The 20,904-nt window shown below is 36.2% G+C and overlaps 2 protein-coding genes across 2 annotated transcripts in view; one reads left to right on the forward strand and one right to left on the reverse strand.

Annotated features, from left to right (window-relative positions):
* Positions 1-1,840: 1,840 nt before the first annotated feature.
* On the forward strand, positions 1,841-2,699 carry atoh1c (atonal bHLH transcription factor 1c). The gene has a single exon (XM_023271307.3). The coding sequence runs from the start codon at positions 1,981-1,983 to the stop codon at positions 2,572-2,574; it is 594 nt and encodes a 197-aa protein (XP_023127075.2). The 5' UTR covers positions 1,841-1,980; the 3' UTR covers positions 2,575-2,699.
* A 2,814-nt stretch (positions 2,700-5,513) lies between these two features.
* The window catches only part of waplb (WAPL cohesin release factor b), a 64,577-nt gene continuing 49,186 nt past the window's right edge, over positions 5,514-20,904 (reverse strand). Inside the window, exons 14-20 of the mRNA XM_023271303.3 lie at positions 18,763-18,899; positions 16,763-16,878; positions 14,601-14,774; positions 11,487-11,700; positions 11,306-11,394; positions 9,389-9,484; positions 5,514-8,087 (exon numbers count right to left, since the gene is read on the reverse strand). Of these exons, the coding sequence (XP_023127071.2) occupies positions 8,022-8,087; positions 9,389-9,484; positions 11,306-11,394; positions 11,487-11,700; positions 14,601-14,774; positions 16,763-16,878; positions 18,763-18,899 (892 nt within the window). The 3' untranslated portion in view covers positions 5,514-8,021. The remainder of the gene's footprint in view (positions 8,088-9,388; positions 9,485-11,305; positions 11,395-11,486; positions 11,701-14,600; positions 14,775-16,762; positions 16,879-18,762; positions 18,900-20,904) is intronic.

The following is a 20,904-nucleotide window of genomic DNA, read 5'->3' on the forward strand; positions in this document are numbered from 1 at the left end:
AAAAACTGGATTATTAGTGAACAAACATCAAAGTTCATAAAAATAACACTTAATATCTGTATAGCGCTTTTCTGGGCACTCAAAGACACTTTACAGGCAAGAAATCAAAACAAAAACTGTCAAATCACAGGATAAATATAAGGAGAAGTGCCCCTTTCAGAATAAAGTGACCATAAACTAAAAAAGATTGCAAGAAAATGTGCGTTTTGGCTTAATTTTTTGAACAATTTAATATAACTTTACAGATTTTTCCCCCATGTTGTCAAAAATACACATAAATAATAGTAAAATCACATTAAAAAGGTGTTTATTTATATGTTAGATACAAAAAATGGGGGAAAATTTGTAAATATTGTCAAAAACTGGTATTTTACAGCATTTGACCGCACAGGTTCACTATTTTTACTGTATTTAAACCTGCAAAAATATCAATATTTTACATTTATTTTCTGTTATTTGAAAGAAAAAATTAAGCATATTAGAGACTGAAAAACAGAAATATGAAAAACTATTTTCTTAGAGATGTTCTTCTATTTATTCATTTTTAAAATTACAGATATCTGGTAAAATCACTGGGAAAAGTATGATTTAAGAAAGAAAAAAAAGACTAAAAAGGCAAAAAAAAAACATCCAGAAAATACAATTTTTTTAAACAATGTGTGATGATGAAATGACACAGTTTTACTTATTATTTTTACAAATTTTTGCACTAATTTTCACAGCTTTTTTGTTTGTTTTTACATATTTTATCTTGCCTTATTGCTTTCCTCTCTTTTTTTTACAGTGTAATGTAACATTTTAGGTATTTTATTTTATTTTACTTATTATTATTTACCTGCAGAAATTAATTCCAAAAATATTATTTCCCAACATAAAGATCTCAAAATCTGCCAGGATCCCAACTCATACACAGAAATAAACAGAAATAAATGCTGAAAGAGAAACAAAAAGCCTTTACATCTTTATTTCTTATTTTATTGGACTCCCACACATTAACCTGCAAAAATACTTTTATTTAAGGAGTTTCGTCCTTTTCTTACGTACCTGTATTATTAAGACAAAGTGTGAAAAGTTCCTCTGACTTATTTTATTGGCCTAAAAGTAGTCGCTTAAATGTTATTAGTGTAAAAATATTGCATTTGGTTCAAAAAAATAATTGCATGTGTTCATTTTTTTCTTATTCCAGGTGATAAAACTTCCAAATTTACCATTAAAAGTTAAGAAAGCAGCTTCAGAGACATAGAGACTGAAGAAATTAATGAAAAAATAAAGTTAGATTGAGGTTTTATCATTAAACTGTGATTTAAAAGAAGCACATTCAACATTAATGTTAAATTATTACTATAAAAGGTACTTGAAGGACAATTTAATGGAAAATGAAGCCTGTGTAGGTTAATATTAACTTCCACATCTCCAATTAATGATGGGATGTTACCATGGAAACAGCTCAGAGTGGAAATGAACTCACTGCATGTTGTGGTAGAATCTTGTAACTTTATAAAAGTTGTTTTTTTTAATGTTTTTGCATCAGTTTGAATCCTCATGGAGCTTCAATACAAACAGATGCAAAAGTTTTGAGATTTTTATGCAGAATTAGATTTAATACGGAGACAGAAGTTTGTTTTTTGTTGAACTGTTTATAGAATAAATGTTTTATTTTAACACCTGAAGCAGACTGAAGGCTGCATGACTGATAAACTTCTAGTAGATTTCTCCTCATCCTGTGGTTAAACTCTGGATGTTCTAACCTCCTCTCCTCTCCTCCTCCCTCCTCCGCAGCTCACTGAGTCGCTTCTAATCCTCTTTTGATGAACTCAGTTAATGGACCTCCTGCAGATCTGTTCATTAGGCAGCACACGACCCTCTCCACGCCCCCGGGACACGCAGCGCGCGTCCCCGTGGCTCTGCCCTCCATAAATTCCCCTCAGAGTGGGGAGATGTGACAGTTCGTCCCGGTGACCTCCTGGTTCTGGAGCAGCGATGCCTCCCCGTAAAAGCCTCTTCCCCTTCATCTCTGTGGACCCGGAGGGAGGACTCGGCCCCGCGGCCCCGACGGCCCTCCACGCCGACATCCAGGCTCTGCTGCAGCGGAGCCGCGGCTCGGAGCGCACCGGAGAGGCTCCGTGCGCCATCGTGGAGCTCCGGCTGGGCCCCGCCGGCGGCGCGCTGCACTACCTGCAGCCGGACAAGTGCGCTCTGGAGCGGGCTCAGAGGCGGCGGAGGCTGGCCGCCAACGCCCGGGAGAGGAGGAGGATGCTGGGGCTGAACGTGGCCTTCGACCGGCTCCGGAGCGTCATCCCGAACCTGGAGAGCGACAAGAAGCTCTCCAAGTCCGAGACGCTGCAGATGGCGCAGATTTACATCGCGACGCTCAGCGAGCTGCTGCAGGAGAACCGGAGCCAGCGGCCCCCGGGAGCCTCCTCACCCCCTCAGGGAGCCTCCTCACCCCCTCACGGAGCCTCCTCACCCCTCCAGGGGCCCGGAGCCTCCGGGAGGAGCGGCGGAGGTCCGGGTCTCTCAGCGGAGGGTCGCTATGAGGAGGAGATGTGGGAGAGACCGAGCGGCACCAAGTGACACTCAGAGACTTTAAATGCGACTTTTTCTACTTTAACACTATTTGTAATTATTGATATACCTGTAAAATACATTTACTGTTTGTGATGCACATTTCTAATTTCATAAAAAAAATACTGAGATGACTTCTGTCTAAACCTGGATTTATTCTGAGTTTAAAACAGCTGGGATCAGAAGTTTACACACCTGGAAACATCTGTGGAATATTCTCCTTTTTATCTAGAAAATCATGGAAAAACTTTTCTTCCATTGAGGGTTAGAGGTCAGACAAGTCATTCACTCTGATTATTCATGTTTTCATACTAAACTTATGAGCTCAACTGTAAAAAAACAAAAAACAAAACACCATAAAGATGTTTTATACGTTTCTAGATGCCCAAACTCTTAAAAAATCTACAATATTGAACCAAAATCCAACTTTAAAGTAATTTTGGATTTTTTCAATTGTTTTGGAGAAATTTTTAACCATTTTGCACAAGTTTGTCATTTTAGAGAAATTTTTGAGTCATTTTGGACAATTTTCTCCATTATTTTAAAGAGAATTTCAGGTTTCAGTCATGTTTGACAAATTTTGAGACATTTTGGTCAAACTTTTCACGAGGCATTCAGTCAAGTTTTTGACAAACAAGACCTAAATTACAAAATAATTCACAACTAAGTATAAAAATAGTGACTGAATTAGACTACTTAAAGAACAGGGACTATTTTGTGTCTAGAGGACAATAATAACCTGTGGGGTTCCTCAAGGCTCCATTCTGGGACCTCTTCTGTTCAGGATTTACATAATTATACTGATTCAGATTATGGAAAACAACTAAATATTTTATCATAACTAGCCATCGCGTTTTTCCAGAATTTTCTTCAGCTAACCAGGGCTTTTTCCCAAACTTGACCACACAGTGACTGAAAACGAGCCCTAAATTACAAAAATAAATCAAAGCTAAATGTAAAAACAGTGGCGAATAGACCATGAAAACACGTTTCTTGACGCCCAAACTCTTAAAAAATCTACAATATTGAACCTAAATTCAACTTTAAAGTGACTTTAAAGTAATTTTGGACATTTTTTTCAATTATTTTGGAGAAATCTTAACCATTTTGGACAAGTTTAACTCATTTTAGACAAGTTTTGAGCTATTATGGAGAAATTTGAGCCGTTTTTGACCAATTTTCTCCATTATTTTCAACAGATTTCCAGGTTTCAGCCACATTTCACCAATTTTGAGTCATTTTGTACAATTTTTTCACAAGGCATTCAGACAAGTTGAAGTCATTTTTGACAAACGAGACCAAAATGCCAAAATAAATCACAAGAGTAAAAATAGCAGTGAAATGACCATGAAAATGTTGTTTTATATGTTTTCGATGCCCAAACTCTTAAAAAAAATCTACAATCTTCAACCTAAACTTAACTTTAAAGTCACTTTAAAGTCATTTTGGATATTTTTTTATTTATTTTGGAGAAATTTTAACCATTTTAGACAAGTTTTGAGTTATTTTGGATACATTTTGAAGCCATTTTTCAGACAATTTTCTTAATTATTTTGAACAGATTTCCAGGTTTCAGTCACATTTTGGACAAATTTTTCAAAAGTGCCCCTAAAAGTGTTTTCGGATTTCAACAAAACACTTTTAAAAATCCAAATGTAACCGGAAAGGGAATGTCCCAACTCCGGGGTTGAAGTGGAAGTGACGACGAGGAGCGGCTAATGCAACGGACAGCGAGCGGGTGATATTTTGCCCGTTTTGTGGGGAACATATGAACCGATTGACGCGGTTTTGTTTTTCGTGTGGTCGGTCTTCAGAGTGTTTAAATGGTGCAGATCAGACCGACAGAGTGCATTAGCCCCTCCTCGTCGTCACTTCCGGTTCAATCCCGGAGTTGGGACATTCCCTTTCCGGTTACATTTGGATTTGTAAAAGTGTTTTCGGACTTGTAAAAGTGTTTTTGGACTTGTAAAAGTGTTTTGTCGCTTGTAAATTTGTCTTGGAGGTTTTAAAAGTGTTTTGCATTATGTAAATTTGGTTTGCACCTCTCGGCCACCGTACAAACAAGCCCTAAATTACAAAAGAAATCGCAACTAAGTGTAAAAATAGTGTCGAAATGAAAATTAAAATGTTGTACACGTTTCTCGATGCCCAATCTCTTATAAAATATACAATATTGAACCTAAATTGAACTTTAAAGTAACTTTAAAGTCATTTTGGACTCTTTTTAAAAATTATTTTGGAGAGATTTAAACCATTTTGCACCAATTTTGAAGCCATGTTTGACCAATTTTCTCAATTATTTTGAACAAATTTCCAGGTTTTGGTGACATTTCACAAATTTTAAGTAATTTTGGAGCATTTTTTTTCATTTAGAGAAATTTGAACCATTTTGGACAAGTTTAAGTCACTTTAGACAAATTTGAGTCATTTTCGGCAAACTCTGAAGACATTTTAGACAATTTGCTCCATTATTTTGAACAGATTTCCAAGTTCCAGTTACATTTGACCAATTTTGAGCCATTTTGGAGCAATTTTTCAGGCATTCAGCTAAATTTAAATAATTCTGGATTTTTTTCAATTATGTTGGAGAAGGTTTAACCATTTTGGACAAGTTTATGTCATTTTAGCCAAGTTTTGAGTTATTTTGGAGAAACTGGAGTCATTTTTTTGTAATTTTTCTCCATTAGTTTGACCAATTTTGAGTCATTTTGGACAAATTTTTCATCAGACAAGTTCAAGTCATTTTTGACAAACAAGACCTAAACTACAAAATAAATTACAATTAAGTGTAAAAATAGTGTCGAAATGACCATGAAAATGTTGTTGTACACGTTGGTTGAAGCCCAAACTCTCAAAAAAAATCTACAATCTTGAACCTTTAAAGAAAAAAAAAAAAAGCACATTTTTCTTCACACAAATCAAAAATAAGCAGAAAGACGGTGCAGGAGTTTACTGAAAGTAGCAATTTTTATTATTTTAAAATTATGTACAGGTAACCAAAGACATCAGTCTGCAAATTGGTACAAAGATCAAGTTTTCCTGCAGTTGGCTTGTTAAGAAGCTCTCTGTCTGAAACAACACAACCGGGAGAAAAAGGCTTTAGAAAATGAAAAATAGAGTCAGATCCAGAAAAGTAGAGTCTACAGTCTAAATTTAAATTTAACCCCGACCCTCCCGCGGCCCCCGAACCGACCCTTGACCCTCCTCCTACGTGAGGAAATCCATCTATGTACAGGAACTATGTACAAAAACAAAAAGCTCTTCCATTCATTCTTCCACATGTCTGGCCAATAAAGCTCTTGTAAACTTATTTTTTTTAAAGAGAAAAAGGAGTGTGAGGGTTGAACTGTGTGTGACGGCGACCAGAACGGAAAACAGGATGAGCTGTGAGACGAAGAAAACGAGGAAAAAAAATTAACAAAATAATAAAAAAAAATCAAACAGAAAACCGTCGGCCAGGAGCTCAGCAAAACAAAAAAAAAAAAAGGAAAATGAACACCAGATGGATGAATATTTGAAGATTTGTTGTCGTTTTGCTCAGAAGAATCGATAATAATTTGAAAAATTCATCAAACCGCTTCACTAGTTTTTGCCACATTAACATGGTTTATCTCTGGAAGTTGAATCCTAAACTTTCAAGCTACAATTTTCACATTTTCTTTGCCAAATTAAAGAAAATGTAGTGGTGTTTTTCAAAATAAAGCACCTTTTATATCAAGTTTATGAGCTGTAACTATTATTGGTTTTAGTTTGTTTTAAAACATCAAGTTTGAGTTATAAACTACAAATTTTTCAATTAAATACATGAAACAGGTGCATTATGGGAAATGTAAGCTCCAGTGTTGCAGGGAATTAGCCTCAAAATCCTGAAACTTTACAAAAACGTGACACTAAATCACCTTTATTTCAGTTGAAATACTGTTGAAATTTCCATTTTTTTTGTAATTTCCTGCCTTCTTTACAGATTTATAAAGCTTTAGGATGATCAAACTACAAATAGTCCTTTAATAAAGCCTTTAGCTGCAGCTCAAACTCTTAATATTAAAGAAATTCACCTTTAGTCTTCTGTAGAGACGATCAGTCTTTGATAAGCCGTTTTAATATTGATTTAAACACGCTTGTACAAGTGAAACTACAATTTAACGGATAAAACAGTTTGATTCATTGAAAGTCGACACTGAATCACTTCTATTTCAGTAGAAGTATTGTTGAAACACCTGTTTATTAATGATTTCCTGCCTTCTTTATGGATTTCTAATGTTTTCAGAGGATCAAACTACAAATATTCCTTTAATAAAGTCTTTAGTTGCAGCTCATAAACTCCTCATATTAAAGAAATTCAACTTTAGTCTTTTACAGAGACAATAAAAGTCATTTTAATGTCGAATTTAATGGATAAAACGGTTTGATTCATTGAAAGGAGCCCAATTATGTGAAGTGGTCTTCAGATAATCGACGTGCTGGTGGTGTTTTGTTCAGTAAAAGGGGTTTTTGGGGGTTTTTTTGCCAGAAAGTTGGAAACTAATCCAAATATTTAGAACTATTATTCCTCCCAGCCAAAAAACACAGATTTAAAGGTAAAATCCGTCTCCAACACTCAGGATGTGTTTGGAAATGTAAAAACACAGGAGTTTGCTCCTCTAAGTTTTTTGGGGGGAAGTTTTGGTTAACAACAGAACAAACCGTGGCTTCGGCTGGCGGCTTCACCTCTCGGACGGAGGGTCTGGAGCCCTAATGGAAGCTCCTCTCGGGGCGTCGGCGGTAATCGAAGGCGGCCGGAGGAGGACGGGTTCTGGTCTGGAGGCCTTGGGTCCCGCCGAGACGCCGAGCTTTGATGCGGAGCGAGATCGATTCTCCAAGAGGGAAAACTTTCAGCTTCAACAACTTCGGAGGTCGGCGTGTTTTACAGTCACGGAAAAGAAAGAAAAGTTCCCCAAAATGTCCCGTTACGAACCGACGAGAACCGCCTGAAAACAGACTTCCTGCAAAGATCGATACTCCTGATTCCTCTGAGAGGTGAAGGGCAGCTCAGCAGGGGAGAAGAAACGAGGAGTTTTCAAAGAAGCCGTTGTTTCGGTCAGTAGTTTTCTTTTTAATGTTGTCGCTTTCATGGTCGTGGCTTTGAGAAAACGGCCGTCGATCGATGCCGAGGTGAAACTTTGAAGGAGGAAAAAAAATAATCTGGTCGTTCTGAGCAGCTTTGTTTTAGAAGTCGAAGGTGAAGTGAAAGTAAAAATACTGACTCGGGTTGAACAGAAACACGAGGAGACGTCGGATCGGAGGAAGCGGAAGTTTAATCTCCTCCAGTGAGGTTCGGAGACGACGGTGCAGCTTCAGCTTCCAGCAGTGAACGGAATATCTGAGGTGATGATGGTGGTAACAACGATGAAGGAGATGGCTGTGTGTGTGTGTGTGTGTGTGTGTGTGTGTGTGTGTGCGTGTGTGTGTGTGTCTTCTTAGCAGTGCTCCAGATAGTCGATGATCTTGGAGATGGATTTGTGTCCTGTGGTGCCGACGTCACACTGCAGAGGAACCACAGGTCAGAGGTCAGATACAAGCAGAGAAAAATCATCTCAATATTCAATAATATTAAAGAATAAATTCTCGTTTTAATGACTTACAGCTTCACTCATTAATTACACGCAGTAGAAACCTGACAGTCATGTCTTTAATTCAATTCATGATCATCTGATCTGATCTCAGATTTTGCTCTAATTTGATCGATTGCCTTCATTAACTATTAGATTTTATTAATTTAACCAGTAAACTGAGGCTTTATCTACATTAATATATTTTAATTTCAACATTATCTTAAAAAAAGTAAGAATCGAGCAGCAACGGGGCCAGAAAAAAGAAAATGATTTAATAAACACCCCCCAAAAACTCTGTGAAAATCAGGCACCCTTAATGATTTCATGTTTAATTTAAAAAAACATTTAATAATTTAATATTAATGTAAGAAAACAAAGAAAATCTTTTGTGTTGTTTTTGCAATTAATCTAATTTTTAAAAAAAAATCTTTGGTTGATTTAACTGGAGTAAAATTAGTGCAGTTTTACTGTAAAACAACGAATCACGATTTATAAAAATGCAGATTTCTGATGTGGATATTATTTACAGTTTTGTTGTTTTTGTTTGGGTTAATGTGTAAATGAACACTTTTTTCTGTTGAAATAACAGAAATGTTATTTTACCAATGTGTATTCTTAAAAGAATGTTTTTTTTCTTCTTTCAATTGACAATTTATTAAGGTCAATTTGTCAATTCATATTTTTTATGATATTATAAATCATTCTCTGTAGTTTAACAAAAAATAGGAAAATCTGTAGTTTTTCATCGTTAACATAAACATGTTTTCTTTCAAATACCAGCATAAATCTGCAAAAAAATTGTCATCTTTGGCTGATATAAATGCAGTGAAACTATAACTTTACAGTGAAACACTGAATTACTGTTTGTAAAAAGACAGATTTTTGACATGGGGATTATTTACAGTTTGGCTCATATCTATTTTTTGTTAACTTAAATGTGTAAATGAATCATTTCTCAGATACTGGATGAAACCCAGGCTCCTTTATGTCATTTGTATTTCTTTCTACAGTCACTTTTATTTGTTTGTGCTGGAAAACAAACGTTCAGCCTCGGTATAAAAGAAACCTCAGTGTTACTCTGACAGCTTAACCAGAACCTCCAGTAATTATTCATTTAAAGCATGACGTGTTTGGACAACTTGTAACTATCAGACGTGTAAATAAGCAGACAAGTTGGTGCAATTCATCACAAATCAGCTTAAAAACGGTCGATCCTGAAAGCTGTGACTCACGGTGAGGGTCATGAAGTTGAGGAACTTTTTCAGCATTTCTGTCATGATGGAGAAATCTCCTTTAGGAAGGTTCTCTCTCACAGTAGTCACATTCAACTGGTGGAGAAACACAGAGAGAAGGTCAGAAACACACGAAAACAAAAGAATCTGGACACTGAAAGCACATCAGAATGAGATTTATGACTAAACCCTGATGATTTAATGTGTGTTTTTAATCAAAATGCAGACAAACAACGAAGGGAAACTCTAGAGAAGCTCACAAGAAGATAATAATGAAGCAAAAATACAGTATTGGTCTTATTTCCTGTAAGTTTGACCTTTTTGTTGATCCCCTGATGGTGGCTTTGAAAATCATGCTTTCTTTAAAAAAATGCCAAAAAACACCATTTATCAGCCAGAAAGATAAAGATAATTTAGGAAATACAACAAAAAATAAGCTTAAAATCCGCAGAATTCACCAAAATCACTTTATTCTATGTGTCTCATATGGAAAAAAAAAGGCCAAAAGTAAAGAATTTGCTGCCAAATTCTGTAAAAGATCAAAAACCAGTGAGTTTCGGTGGGTCAAATCCGGAATAGATCATCATACAAAGGCTAAAGACTCTATAAAACATAATTGTTGATATAGAAAACGTTTATTTTCTGTCTAGAAATGTAAAAACGTGGAGATTTTAGTGCTTTTTTCTCCATCTGGACCACTTTAGACCAGGTCCACATCCAAAAACCAGTGAGCAACCTTTAATAGACTGTCAAACAAAGACTAAAGACTCTTCAGAAGCATCATTTTTGATTTGGAGAACCATTATTTTTTTGTGTTGGAATGTAAAAACATAGAGACTTTAGTGGGTTTTCTTGCATCTGGACCACTTTAGACCAGGTCCAGGTCAAAAACCTCTATGTTTCGATGGGTTAAGTCTGGAACAGATTGTCATACGAAGTCTAAAAACTCTATAAACCATCACTTTTTCTATGGAAAACTATTATTTTGTGTAGAATTGTAAAAAATTTAGAATTTAGTGCATTTTCTTTGCAACTGGGCCACTTTAGACCAGGTCAAATTTGGAATAGATTGTCGTACGAAGGCTAAAGACCCTTTCAAACATCATTTTTGATATGGAAAACCATTATTTTCTGTGTTAGAATGTAAAAACATGGAAGTTTTAGTGCATTGTTTTTGCATCTGGACCACTTTAGACCAGGTCCAAATCAAAAACCAGAGAGCAATCTTGAATAGATTGTTGTAAAATAGCTATAGATTGTTTAAAATCATAATTTTTGATATGGAAAACCATGATTTTATGTGTTAGACTGTAAAAACGTGGAGATTTTAGTGCTTTTTTTGCGTCTAGACCACTTTAGACCAGGTCCAGATCCAAAAACCAGTGATCAATCTTGAATAGAGTTTCGTACAAAGGCCAAAAACTCTACAAAACATCATTTTTGATATGGAAAATCATTATTTTCTGTGTTAGAATGTAAAAACATGGAGATTTTAGTGTTTTTTTTTTCCCTCTGGACCACTGTAGACCAGGTCCAGATCAAAAACCAGTGAGCAATCTTGAATAGATTGTCGTAAAATAGTTACAGAACTCTTCAAAAACATATTTTTTGATATGGAAAACCATTATTTTCTGTGTAGAAATGTAAAAAAATTAGATTTTAGTCCTTTCTTTTTGCATCTGGACCACTTCAGACCAGGTCCAGATCAAAAACCAGAGAATAATCTTAAATAGATTGTCGTACAAAGGCTAAAGACTCTTTAAAACATATTTTTTGATATGGAAAACCATTATTTTATGTGTTAGAATGTAAAAACATGGAGATTTTAGTGTTTTTTTTTTTCCCTCTGGACCACTGTAGACCAGGTCCAGATCAAAAACCAGTGACCTTAGGTGGGTCAGATCTTGTTTTACTCACTGGGCTTCCCTGGCAGAGGCAGCCCAGCAGCAGTGCTGTGTAGGAGGCTACGATGCTGTCCTCCATGTGCTTCCCTGCGTGCTGCAGAGCTGAGAGACACAAACGTGGATTATTATTTTTAAATTTAAATCGTTCAAACCTTCTCGTAAATAATAAACAAAAGGACAGGAAGTGGTCGTACCTTTGTTTAGGTCCAGCTCCTCGTCCTCCTCGTCCGCCTCCTTCTTGCCGTCATCCTGCTTGGCGGTGTCGTTGTCGTTGGCGACCCACTGGATCTCGCCGCCCGTCTCCTGCCACTCGCCGCTCTGGTCCAGCGCGGGCTTCGGCGCCTCCTTGATGAGGTCATCAGTCTGCGCCTCGGCCAGGACGGCGGCTCGCTCTCGCTGGAGGAACAGCTGAGGAGGACGGAGGAGAGTGAGGTCGATAGTCTTCATGTTTATTATTTTTATTAACTTACTACTGATAAAAAATAAATTCAATGCACTATTTTAGCTCTGATGTCCCGCCCACACATTCATGTGATTGGTTACGCATCACAAGTAACAGCCAATCAACAGTGGGACAGACGAGCTTGTTAGCAAGGCTCCAGTAAATTAGCAGAGCTGCTCTGTAGAAAATAATGCTGAAAAAAACGCCACAGTCATTCACGTCACACTGAAAACGCCACAAAAATTAGCTGCTGTTGTCACTGCAGCTAGGCTAATGCTATAGCTACAAGGTTTCTGTGCCTCTTAGCCTGCAGCTAATGCTATCTTTAGGAGGTTTGCTGTGCCAGTTAGCCTGCAGCTAATGCTATAATTTGGAGGTTTGCTGTACCTGTTAGTCTGCAGCTAATGATATCATTAGGAGATTTGCTGTTCCTATTAGCTTGCAGCTAATGCTATAGCTATGAGGTTTGCTGTGCCTCTTAGCCTAATGCTAACGCTATCCAGAGCACCGGAACTTCTTTTTAAAGTTAGATTTACTTAAAAAATCTGTTTTAACTTAAAGATGTGCCTCTCCAGCTCTCTAAAAACTGCTTAAAAAAAAAAATCACAGACGTCGCCACAAATCAGGGACATTTGTTGCTTTCAGAAGGGCTAATGCTATGCTAACTGTTAGCTAGGGTCTGGAAAACAATGAGGAATAATTCTTCAAGATGTGGCACTTAGCGGGCAATAAAAAGCGATGGAATGAAGAAAGATTAAGCAAAGAAAACAACAGCAGATCTCTCAGGAAATAAAGGACCTTTACATCTATTTATACTCTACAGTTTTGTCTTTATTATTAATGAACCGAGCTAGAAATCACAGGTTTCTTCTCCATCGCATCCTTTTATTGTATAATATTTGACACATATCGAGTCCAAGCTTCGGTTTTCGTTCTTTCTTGATGACCAATAATCAGTATCGGCCTCCAATCAACCGTATTATTTGATTTCTATGTTTCACCTTTTTGATTAGCTCTGATAATAATTCATGCACCTGTACTAGCAGAACGCTCAATATCATCTTCTGTCACCATCTTTAACTTCACCTCAGTGAACACTTCTATTCTTTCCTCAGATTGGATTGCTTTTCCCAGTAATTCTGACGTTACTCTGCAGATTCTGACCTCGCTGCATAAGAGGATCATCTAAATCTGATCAGACGGGACGATTCAATTTAAACGAAGCCTAAGTGGCGCTCAAGGGAAGAACAAAACGCAGACAGGACAAACTGGGAACGCCGAGGATTGTAGCGCCACTATTAATTTTTTTATCCAAAAATGTAAATGTGAGAGAGAGCTGGGACTGTTTCGTGTTCGGCACCTGCTTCATGAATTAATCCTATGCCGTTTGTGCTTCATTAACTGGAGCGCTGCAGGAAAGAGCAGCTCTATTTTTTTTTTAATCTTTATCTGATTCTGAGCAACAGAAATGAGGAAGCAGAAACGTTAAAACCAGAGACGAATAACAGCAGAACTCCCTGCATGGCTGGACAGCGGAAGAAGCCGGTTGGAAATTTAATAATTAGGTTTTCTGGAGCGTAAAATAAAGCTAATGCTCCTCATGTAGTCCTAACTAACTGAACGATGCATCATACGTGAGTTCTGGGGTCTGGTCAGAGATGCAAATTTAGTTTTTATTGTTGAATAAAGTGACAATATGCAGGTTATTTTCATTAAAGGTGGAAATGAACTCCTTGTCTGGGAACACAATCCTCACAAACGAACAGAAAAAAGTAGAAAACTAATCGATTTTGATGATTATATAATCTGATTTTGTGTAGTTTTACTGTAAAAATGATAATTTACTATTTGTAAAAACAGATTTTTGACATTTATAGTTTTGACCATTTTGTTTTGTTGTTTGTTAAGGTTAATTTGTAAATTAACTTTTTTCCCTGTGGCTTTACAAGTCATTGTCTGTATTTTAATAAAAAATGTATTTAACCAGCCACTGGCATGTCTTTAATTGATCCAATTAACGATCAAATTCACTTTAACTCACTTGTCGTATTCTTCTGATATCAAATTTTCCTCTAATTTGATCAACTGTCCTCATTAATGACTTAAATTTCACTCATTAAACTGGCAGATTGAGGCTCCATCCACACTTAATTTTGCCAGAAAAATACATTAAACATTCAATAATTCAATAATTGTACCAAAAAACAGGAAGAAAAAGTTAAAAACAAAATCAGGCACCATTGCTGATTTCATGAGTTTAATTTAACACAACTGAGAAATTCTGTTGCTTTTCCTCATTAATATAATTTTTTTTAAAATTTAAAATAACTGTAATTATCTGTGAAATAATCATATCTTTTGCTGATTTAAATGCAGTAAAATGGTGAATAAGTATTTGTAAAAAAAAAAAAAAAAAGATTTTTGATGTAGACAATATTTACGGTTTTGATCTGGTTTTGTTTGGGTTAACGTGTAAATTAACACATTTTTTCTGTGATTTTATTTGTCATTATTTGTAACTCAACAAAACTTGAAACTTCTGTAGTTTTTCCTCATTAGTATTAAAGTTTTTTTCTTTAAAATAACCGTGCAAACATCTGTAAAATAAGTATATCTTTGGATGATTTAAATGCAGTAAAATGGTGAATAATAATAATAAATACAGATTTTTGATGTGGACAATATTCAAAGTTTTGATTGTTTTTTTTCAGGTTAACTTCATTTCTGTGATTTGATTAGTTATCATCTTTAATTCAACAAAACTGTGAAAATCAGTGCAGCGAAACCTTACCTAAGCACTGTAGGCTGTTTTTCTGACATTTTTTGGTCTGAACAACCAACAGGTGGGCCTGAATGATGGATTTACCTGTACGAGGGCGGCGACGGCGCTGAGCGGTCCGGTGCTGGTGATGTTCTGGTGCTGAGGGTTCAGCAGGACGGTCGAGTCGCAGGGACCCTGACCTCCCTCCATCTCCATCTCCATCAGACAGTACCGGTTCCTGGAGCTGTACTCCACCAGGTTGATGAGCAGACCCAGACCCTGAAACAAGCACAGTCGGACAGTTTAACTCTTTATTATAATTATCATTACGATACATTCTCAGTCACATCGCCACCTGGTGGAACAGCCGAGCTGTAAGGATGCGAGGATCCGATCAACACTGCTTGCAGCTTTAATTATTTTTTTTCTCCCGTCAATTGAATCGCAGTTTTGAACTGTCTGAGAATACTTAAAAAAGCGTGAATTTGGCACTGGTGAAAATGTTTGACATTTTTGCAGAAATGCACACGTCAATAGCGCCCCCTGGAAAATTTCAAATATTTACTACATTTCATTTACATCTACCAAATCTAGTCGGCATATGTAGCTCGCCAGGACGCACAAAAAAACCCCATCAACACCCACATCCAAAACTCGACAGGAAGTCAGACATTTTGAATTCTGCATCAACACTGCTTACAGCTTTAATTAGTATTTTTATTTTTTCTGCTGTCTTTTGAATTGCAAGTTTGAAGGGCCTAAAAAAATACTCGAAAACGTGAAATTTGGCACGCACACATTAGGACTAGGGAAAATTTTTTTATATTTTAGCGGAAATGCACATGTCAATAGCACCCCCTGGAAAATTTCAAATATTTACTATGTTTCATTTACAACTACCAAATCTGGTCGGCATATGTAGCTCACCAGGATGCACAAAAAAAGCCATCGACATCCACATCCAAAACCCGACAGGAAGTCGGCCATTTTGAATTATGTATCAACACTGCTTGCAGTTTTAATTATTTTTATTTTTTATACCGTCTTTAAATCGCAATTTTGAAGGTTATAAAAATACTCTAAAACGCATGAAATTTGGCACGCACATCAGAATCGGAGAAAAAAATTTGTGTTTTCGTAGAAATGCATGCGTCAATTGCGCCCCCTGGAAAATTTCAAACATTTACTACGGCCAGTACATGTTTTGTTGAATGGAAGGAATGAAAAGCAAATTTTGTATTTTGTTTTTCATAAAACGTAGAAGCAGCGCAGCTCTATGTTGGAAATACAGCTAAAAATTTGACAATTTCAAACCTGAATTACTTAATAAAGCAATAAAAATAAAATGATAAAGACTTGGTGACTTACTCAGCTGAGAAGCACGAGTGTGAAAAAGAGTGAGGAAATCACAGGTCTCTGGTTCTTGTGATCTTTGTTCCATATTTATGCAGCGATGAGTTCATGAGCAATTTAAACAAGAATAATAAGTGTGGAAATTATGCTTTTAGTATTATTTAGCTTGCCAAGGCTGGAGCTTTATCTGATCTGTGCTATATGGAGTTACCATACTGTCTATAATCAACAATGTGGCATTTCAGAGAGCAACAATTCTTCATTTTATGTTTAGATTTTGTGAAATAGCCGCTACTCTGGCATCAAACTGTTAGCCTGCACTCAGATTTTTGCATTTGCTCTCATTTCTTTGTGAAACAATCCTGTGAAAAGTCCAAAACCACTGAGAATGCCAACTATGATGCTGACCAGCTCGATGAAATGTTGGATTTATTTTGTGAACTACACTTGCTTTCTTGTAGGACTTGCAAAGTTAATAAATACACCACTGTCTGCCTCTTTTTTTATTTTAAAACTATAATAGCTCCACATAATAGCCTCTCCAAAGCACATCGACCTCCACTGTTCTATCGTTTCACCGAGTCCAGCTGGAATTCTCATTAGTTGTGGATTTTTGACATTTCATGTTGTTTCACAAAGATCTGAGAGTCACAAGTTTCAAGAGAAACTGTGTGAGCATGAAGAGACATTAAAAACTGAAGGAGCAACAGTAAATCTGAGTGCAATACTGTTGTTTTTGAGAGATACTGCAGGGGCTTGAAGCAAAACATGACAAAATGTGAATATAAAATAAGGAAATACCACATTCTAGATTAAAAACAGGAATGGTGCTACACTTCGCTGCGATGAAAACCTCAGGAGAAATTCAACCGTGATGCAGAGATGTGAATTTTTTGGATGCAGGCTTTACGCACCAGCACTCGGATGTCGAACCTCTGCTCCTGAGGGATATACTGAGGGACTTTGAGGACACAGTTCAGAGCCGTCACTATTAAATCCTCCTGCTCTCCGGTCTTCGTACTGCCCCACTCTGCAAAAAGCACAGGGAGCCGGGTTGATTATACACAGTTCAATGTGTCACTTTCAGTTACAACAACAGCAAAAAACGGAACATGAAGACGTCCTGAAGTAGCACAGGATCACTACTACTTATGATTGTTAACCGATGAGGAAATGTAGTAAAGTTTTATTCACGGTAGTCACATATGTTCATGTTATACCGTTTCATTCTAATGAAACAACTGCAAGTCGGCACCGACCAATAGAAAGGCCGATAACCAATATTTACTGACGTCAGGAGAAGTGACACCAACAGAGCAGCAGTTCATGCAAGCAACGCCAGCATCAGTTCTGAGGGGAGAACCTGTCATTCCTATCTACACATCTTCATTAATAAGGGTGACTGTAACTTAATGTGCAAAATAGAAACAGGAGTGATTAAATTAGGACGCTCTCCATTGTTTATGTGGGATCCACTGACAAAATATGTTTCTAAACAGGCTTGAAATTCTCTAAAATGACACAAAACTTTTCCAAAACGATTCAAAATTCTCCAAAACGATTCAAAACTTTTCCAAAGTGACTCAAAAAATATTTAAAATGGTTAAAAAATGACTTAAAATTTGACAAAAATGACTCAAGATGTTCCCAAAGTGGCACAGAATTCTTCAGATTCTTTAAAATACAAATATGAGTGATTAAATTAGGACGCTCTCCTCTGTTTATGTGGGATCCACTAACAAAAAATGTTTCTAAAATGGCTTAAAATTCTCCAAAATGACACAAAACTTTCCAAAGCGACTCAAATTTTTTCAAAATGATTCAAGAATTACCCGAAATGACTTAAAATCTGACAAAAATGACCCAACATTTTTTGAAATGACTCAAAACCTTTCCAAAATGACTCAAAATTCTCCAAAATACTAAAAAATTTTCCAAAGTGACTCAAAAAAAAAAAAATCTTCAAAATGGTTAAATAATAACTTAAAATTTGCCAAAAATGATTCAAAATGTTCCCAAAGAGACTCCAGTCTCCAGATTCTGTAAAATGTAGAATTGTTGTATCTACTGTCGGTTGTACGTCACTTTGGATAAAAGCGTCTGCTAAATGAAAGTGTAGAATTGTAAAACAGAAACAGGAGTGATTAAATCAGGATGCTCTCGACTGAGATGAATCAGTTTGTCTCCTATTTTCTTAATCTATCACTGTTCTGTCACTTTTACTGTGCAGATCTTAAAGCTTTAATAATAATTATTGTTTTCCAGACTGTTTCAGGGTAATCTGTGGCTGCCATCTAACTTAGCCACTAGCCATTAGCATAGCATTAGCAACTGTGACAGAAGCTAACTTTCTAGTTTGTGAAGTTGAAGAAGAAGAAGAAAGAGATGATCAAGAAGATGGAAAAGAAAATGAAGAAGAAGAGGAAGGAGAAGAAGAAGAAGAGGAAGGAAAAGAATATGAAGGAAGAGAAGAAAGAAAAGAAGGAAAAGAATAATAAGAAGAGGAAGAAGAACAAGAAGGAGAAGATGATGAAGGAAAAGGAAAAGAAGAAAAAGGAAAAGAGGAAGAAGAAGGCAAAGGATAAGAAGAGGAAGAAGAAGGAAAAGAAGAAGAGGAAGAAGAAGAGGAATCAATAAATGAGTTGATATTACAAAATTAAATTACGTGTATCTCTGGGTTTGAACATTATTGGAAACATTAGAGAAACTTTAAGTACCTGACTAAACAAATGAAATCAATAGTTGAGGCATTTTTGTCTTCATTTTAATGCATAAATATGAAATATTCCAGCTTGACGTTCCTGTAATCACTCAGCAATCCACTGAAACAAATAACAGCTTTGATTCCGGTTAAACTATCCTGTAAATATAATCTGCAGTAAAGTGAGTTTAACATGTGTTTCCGTGGACTAACCGTTGTCGTGAGTCAGGTTGAGCAGGACTCCGATGATGGCCCTCATGCAGTCCTCCACTGCTTTCCCCACCACGGCTCCGTCAGAGTTCAGCTCCCGGCTGTAGCGCTGGATCATCCCCTCACACCTCCTCAATGCCCTGGAAGACCACAGGAAAGGCTCATTAGCAGAGCTTTGATGGTTCAAAACATGACTTATCTATCAGAGCAAATGCAAGAATCTGTGTGCAGATTGCAAGTTTGTCCAAAATGGCTCAAAACGTATCAAACATGACTGAAACCTGGAAACTTCTTCAAAAGGACTGAGAAAACTGGTCCACAATGGCTCAAATTTCTCCTAAATAATTGCAAAATGTCTAAACTACAAAAACTGATGTGGATGTCTGACAAAAAAAAATAAAAAATCGAAATGAATTTGTCCAAAGTGACTTAAATTTGTCTAATTGAAAAACAAATGGAAATTTGTACAAAATCACTGAGAACATTGTCCAAGATGGCTTCAAAATTGGTCCAAAATGGTTCAGGTTTCTCCAAAACACTTGAAAAATTGTCCAAAATTACCTAAACTTGTCTGAATGCCTGAAAAAATTGTCCAAAACTACTCAAAATTTGCCCAAAGTGACATAAACTAGTTTAAATAATTCAAAGAACCGTCCAAAATGACTCCGGAAATTTGCTAAACATGAGTGAAACCTGGAAACTTCTTCAAAATAATGGAAAAAATCATCCACAATGGCTCAAATTTTTCCAGAATAATTGAAAAATGTCTAAATTACTTAAACTTAACTGAATGTCTGAACAAAAAAATCCAAAATGATTCAAAATTTAAAAAAAATGTCCAAAATAACACTTTTTTTCCCCCAAAACGACTGAAACCTGTTCAAAACGATTTAGAAAATTGTCTAAAATGGTTACAATCCCTCGAAAATAATTGAAAATTGTCTAAAATTGCTTCAAAATTGGTTCAAACTGGCTCAAATGTCTCCAAAACAACAGAAAATTTGTATAAAGTTACTTAAACTTGTTGAAATAATTGAAAAAATTGTCCAAAACTACTCCAAATTTGTGCAAAGTGATTTAAACTTGTTGAAATAATTCAAATAACTGTCCAAAATGACTCAAATTTGTCAAACATGACTGAAATCTGGAAACTTTTTCAAAGTGATGGAGAAAATTGTCCAAAATGGCTCAAATTCCTCCAGAGGAGTTGAACAATGTACTTTACTAAATGTACTTTACTACTGTAAATTACTAAAATTAATTTTAATGTCTGACAAAAAAAAATTTAAAATGAATTTGTCCAAAGTGACTTAAACTTGTCTAAATAATTGAAAAAAAGAAGAAAATTTGTCCAAAATCACTGAGCAAATTGTCCAAAATGGCTCTAATTTCTCCAGAATAATTGAAAAATGTCTAAACTACTTAAACTTAACTGAATGTCTCCAAAATGATTCAAGTGATTTAAACTTGTTCAAATAATTTTAAAAAATTGTCCAAAATAACACTTTTTTTCAACACGATTGCAACCTGTTCAAAAGGATTTAGAAAATGTCTAACATGGTTAAAATTCCTCGAAAATAATTGAAAATTGTCTAAAATCGCTTCAGAATTGGTTCAAATTGGCTCAAATGTCTCCAAAACAACTCAACATTTGTCCAAAGTGACTTAAACTAGTTGAAATAATTGGAAAAAATTGTCCAAAACTACTCAAAATCTATCCAAAGTGACCTAAACTTTGCTAAACATGACTGAAACCTGGAAGAAAAACGTTTTCTATGATGTAAATGAGCTTCCTAGGAGTCTCTGCCCTGGTCTGGATTAGATATGGTCTATTCTGATGTGACTAAACTCACACATGAACTGCTGCTCTGTCCGTGTCACTTCTGCTGACGTCAGTAAACATTACTCTCAATCTAATCCACCTGAATCTCCACAGTGTCTCTCTGAGTCTGCTTCCTCATCGTCTCAACATCGATGAATTTCCATAACACAAATTAAATCTCGATGTGTATGACTTTTCTCTTTAATAGATCAACAATCAGGGCTTCCTCGTGGATTCGTCTAAACCTCCGGTCGATTTACAGTCGACACAAACTGGATTCAGATCCAGATGTCCGACTCCCCTCCTTCCTTTCCTGCTCCATC

This window comes from Amphiprion ocellaris, chromosome 18 (genome assembly GCF_022539595.1).
Source record: "Amphiprion ocellaris isolate individual 3 ecotype Okinawa chromosome 18, ASM2253959v1, whole genome shotgun sequence".
Taxonomy (NCBI): Eukaryota; Metazoa; Chordata; class Actinopteri; family Pomacentridae; genus Amphiprion; species Amphiprion ocellaris.

Bases quoted from the DNA above. Each gene is read 5' to 3' on its own strand.
- atoh1c (XM_023271307.3), top strand. From the start codon at position 1,981: ATGCCTCCCCGTAAAAGCCTCTTCCCCTTCATCTCTGTGGACCCGGAG.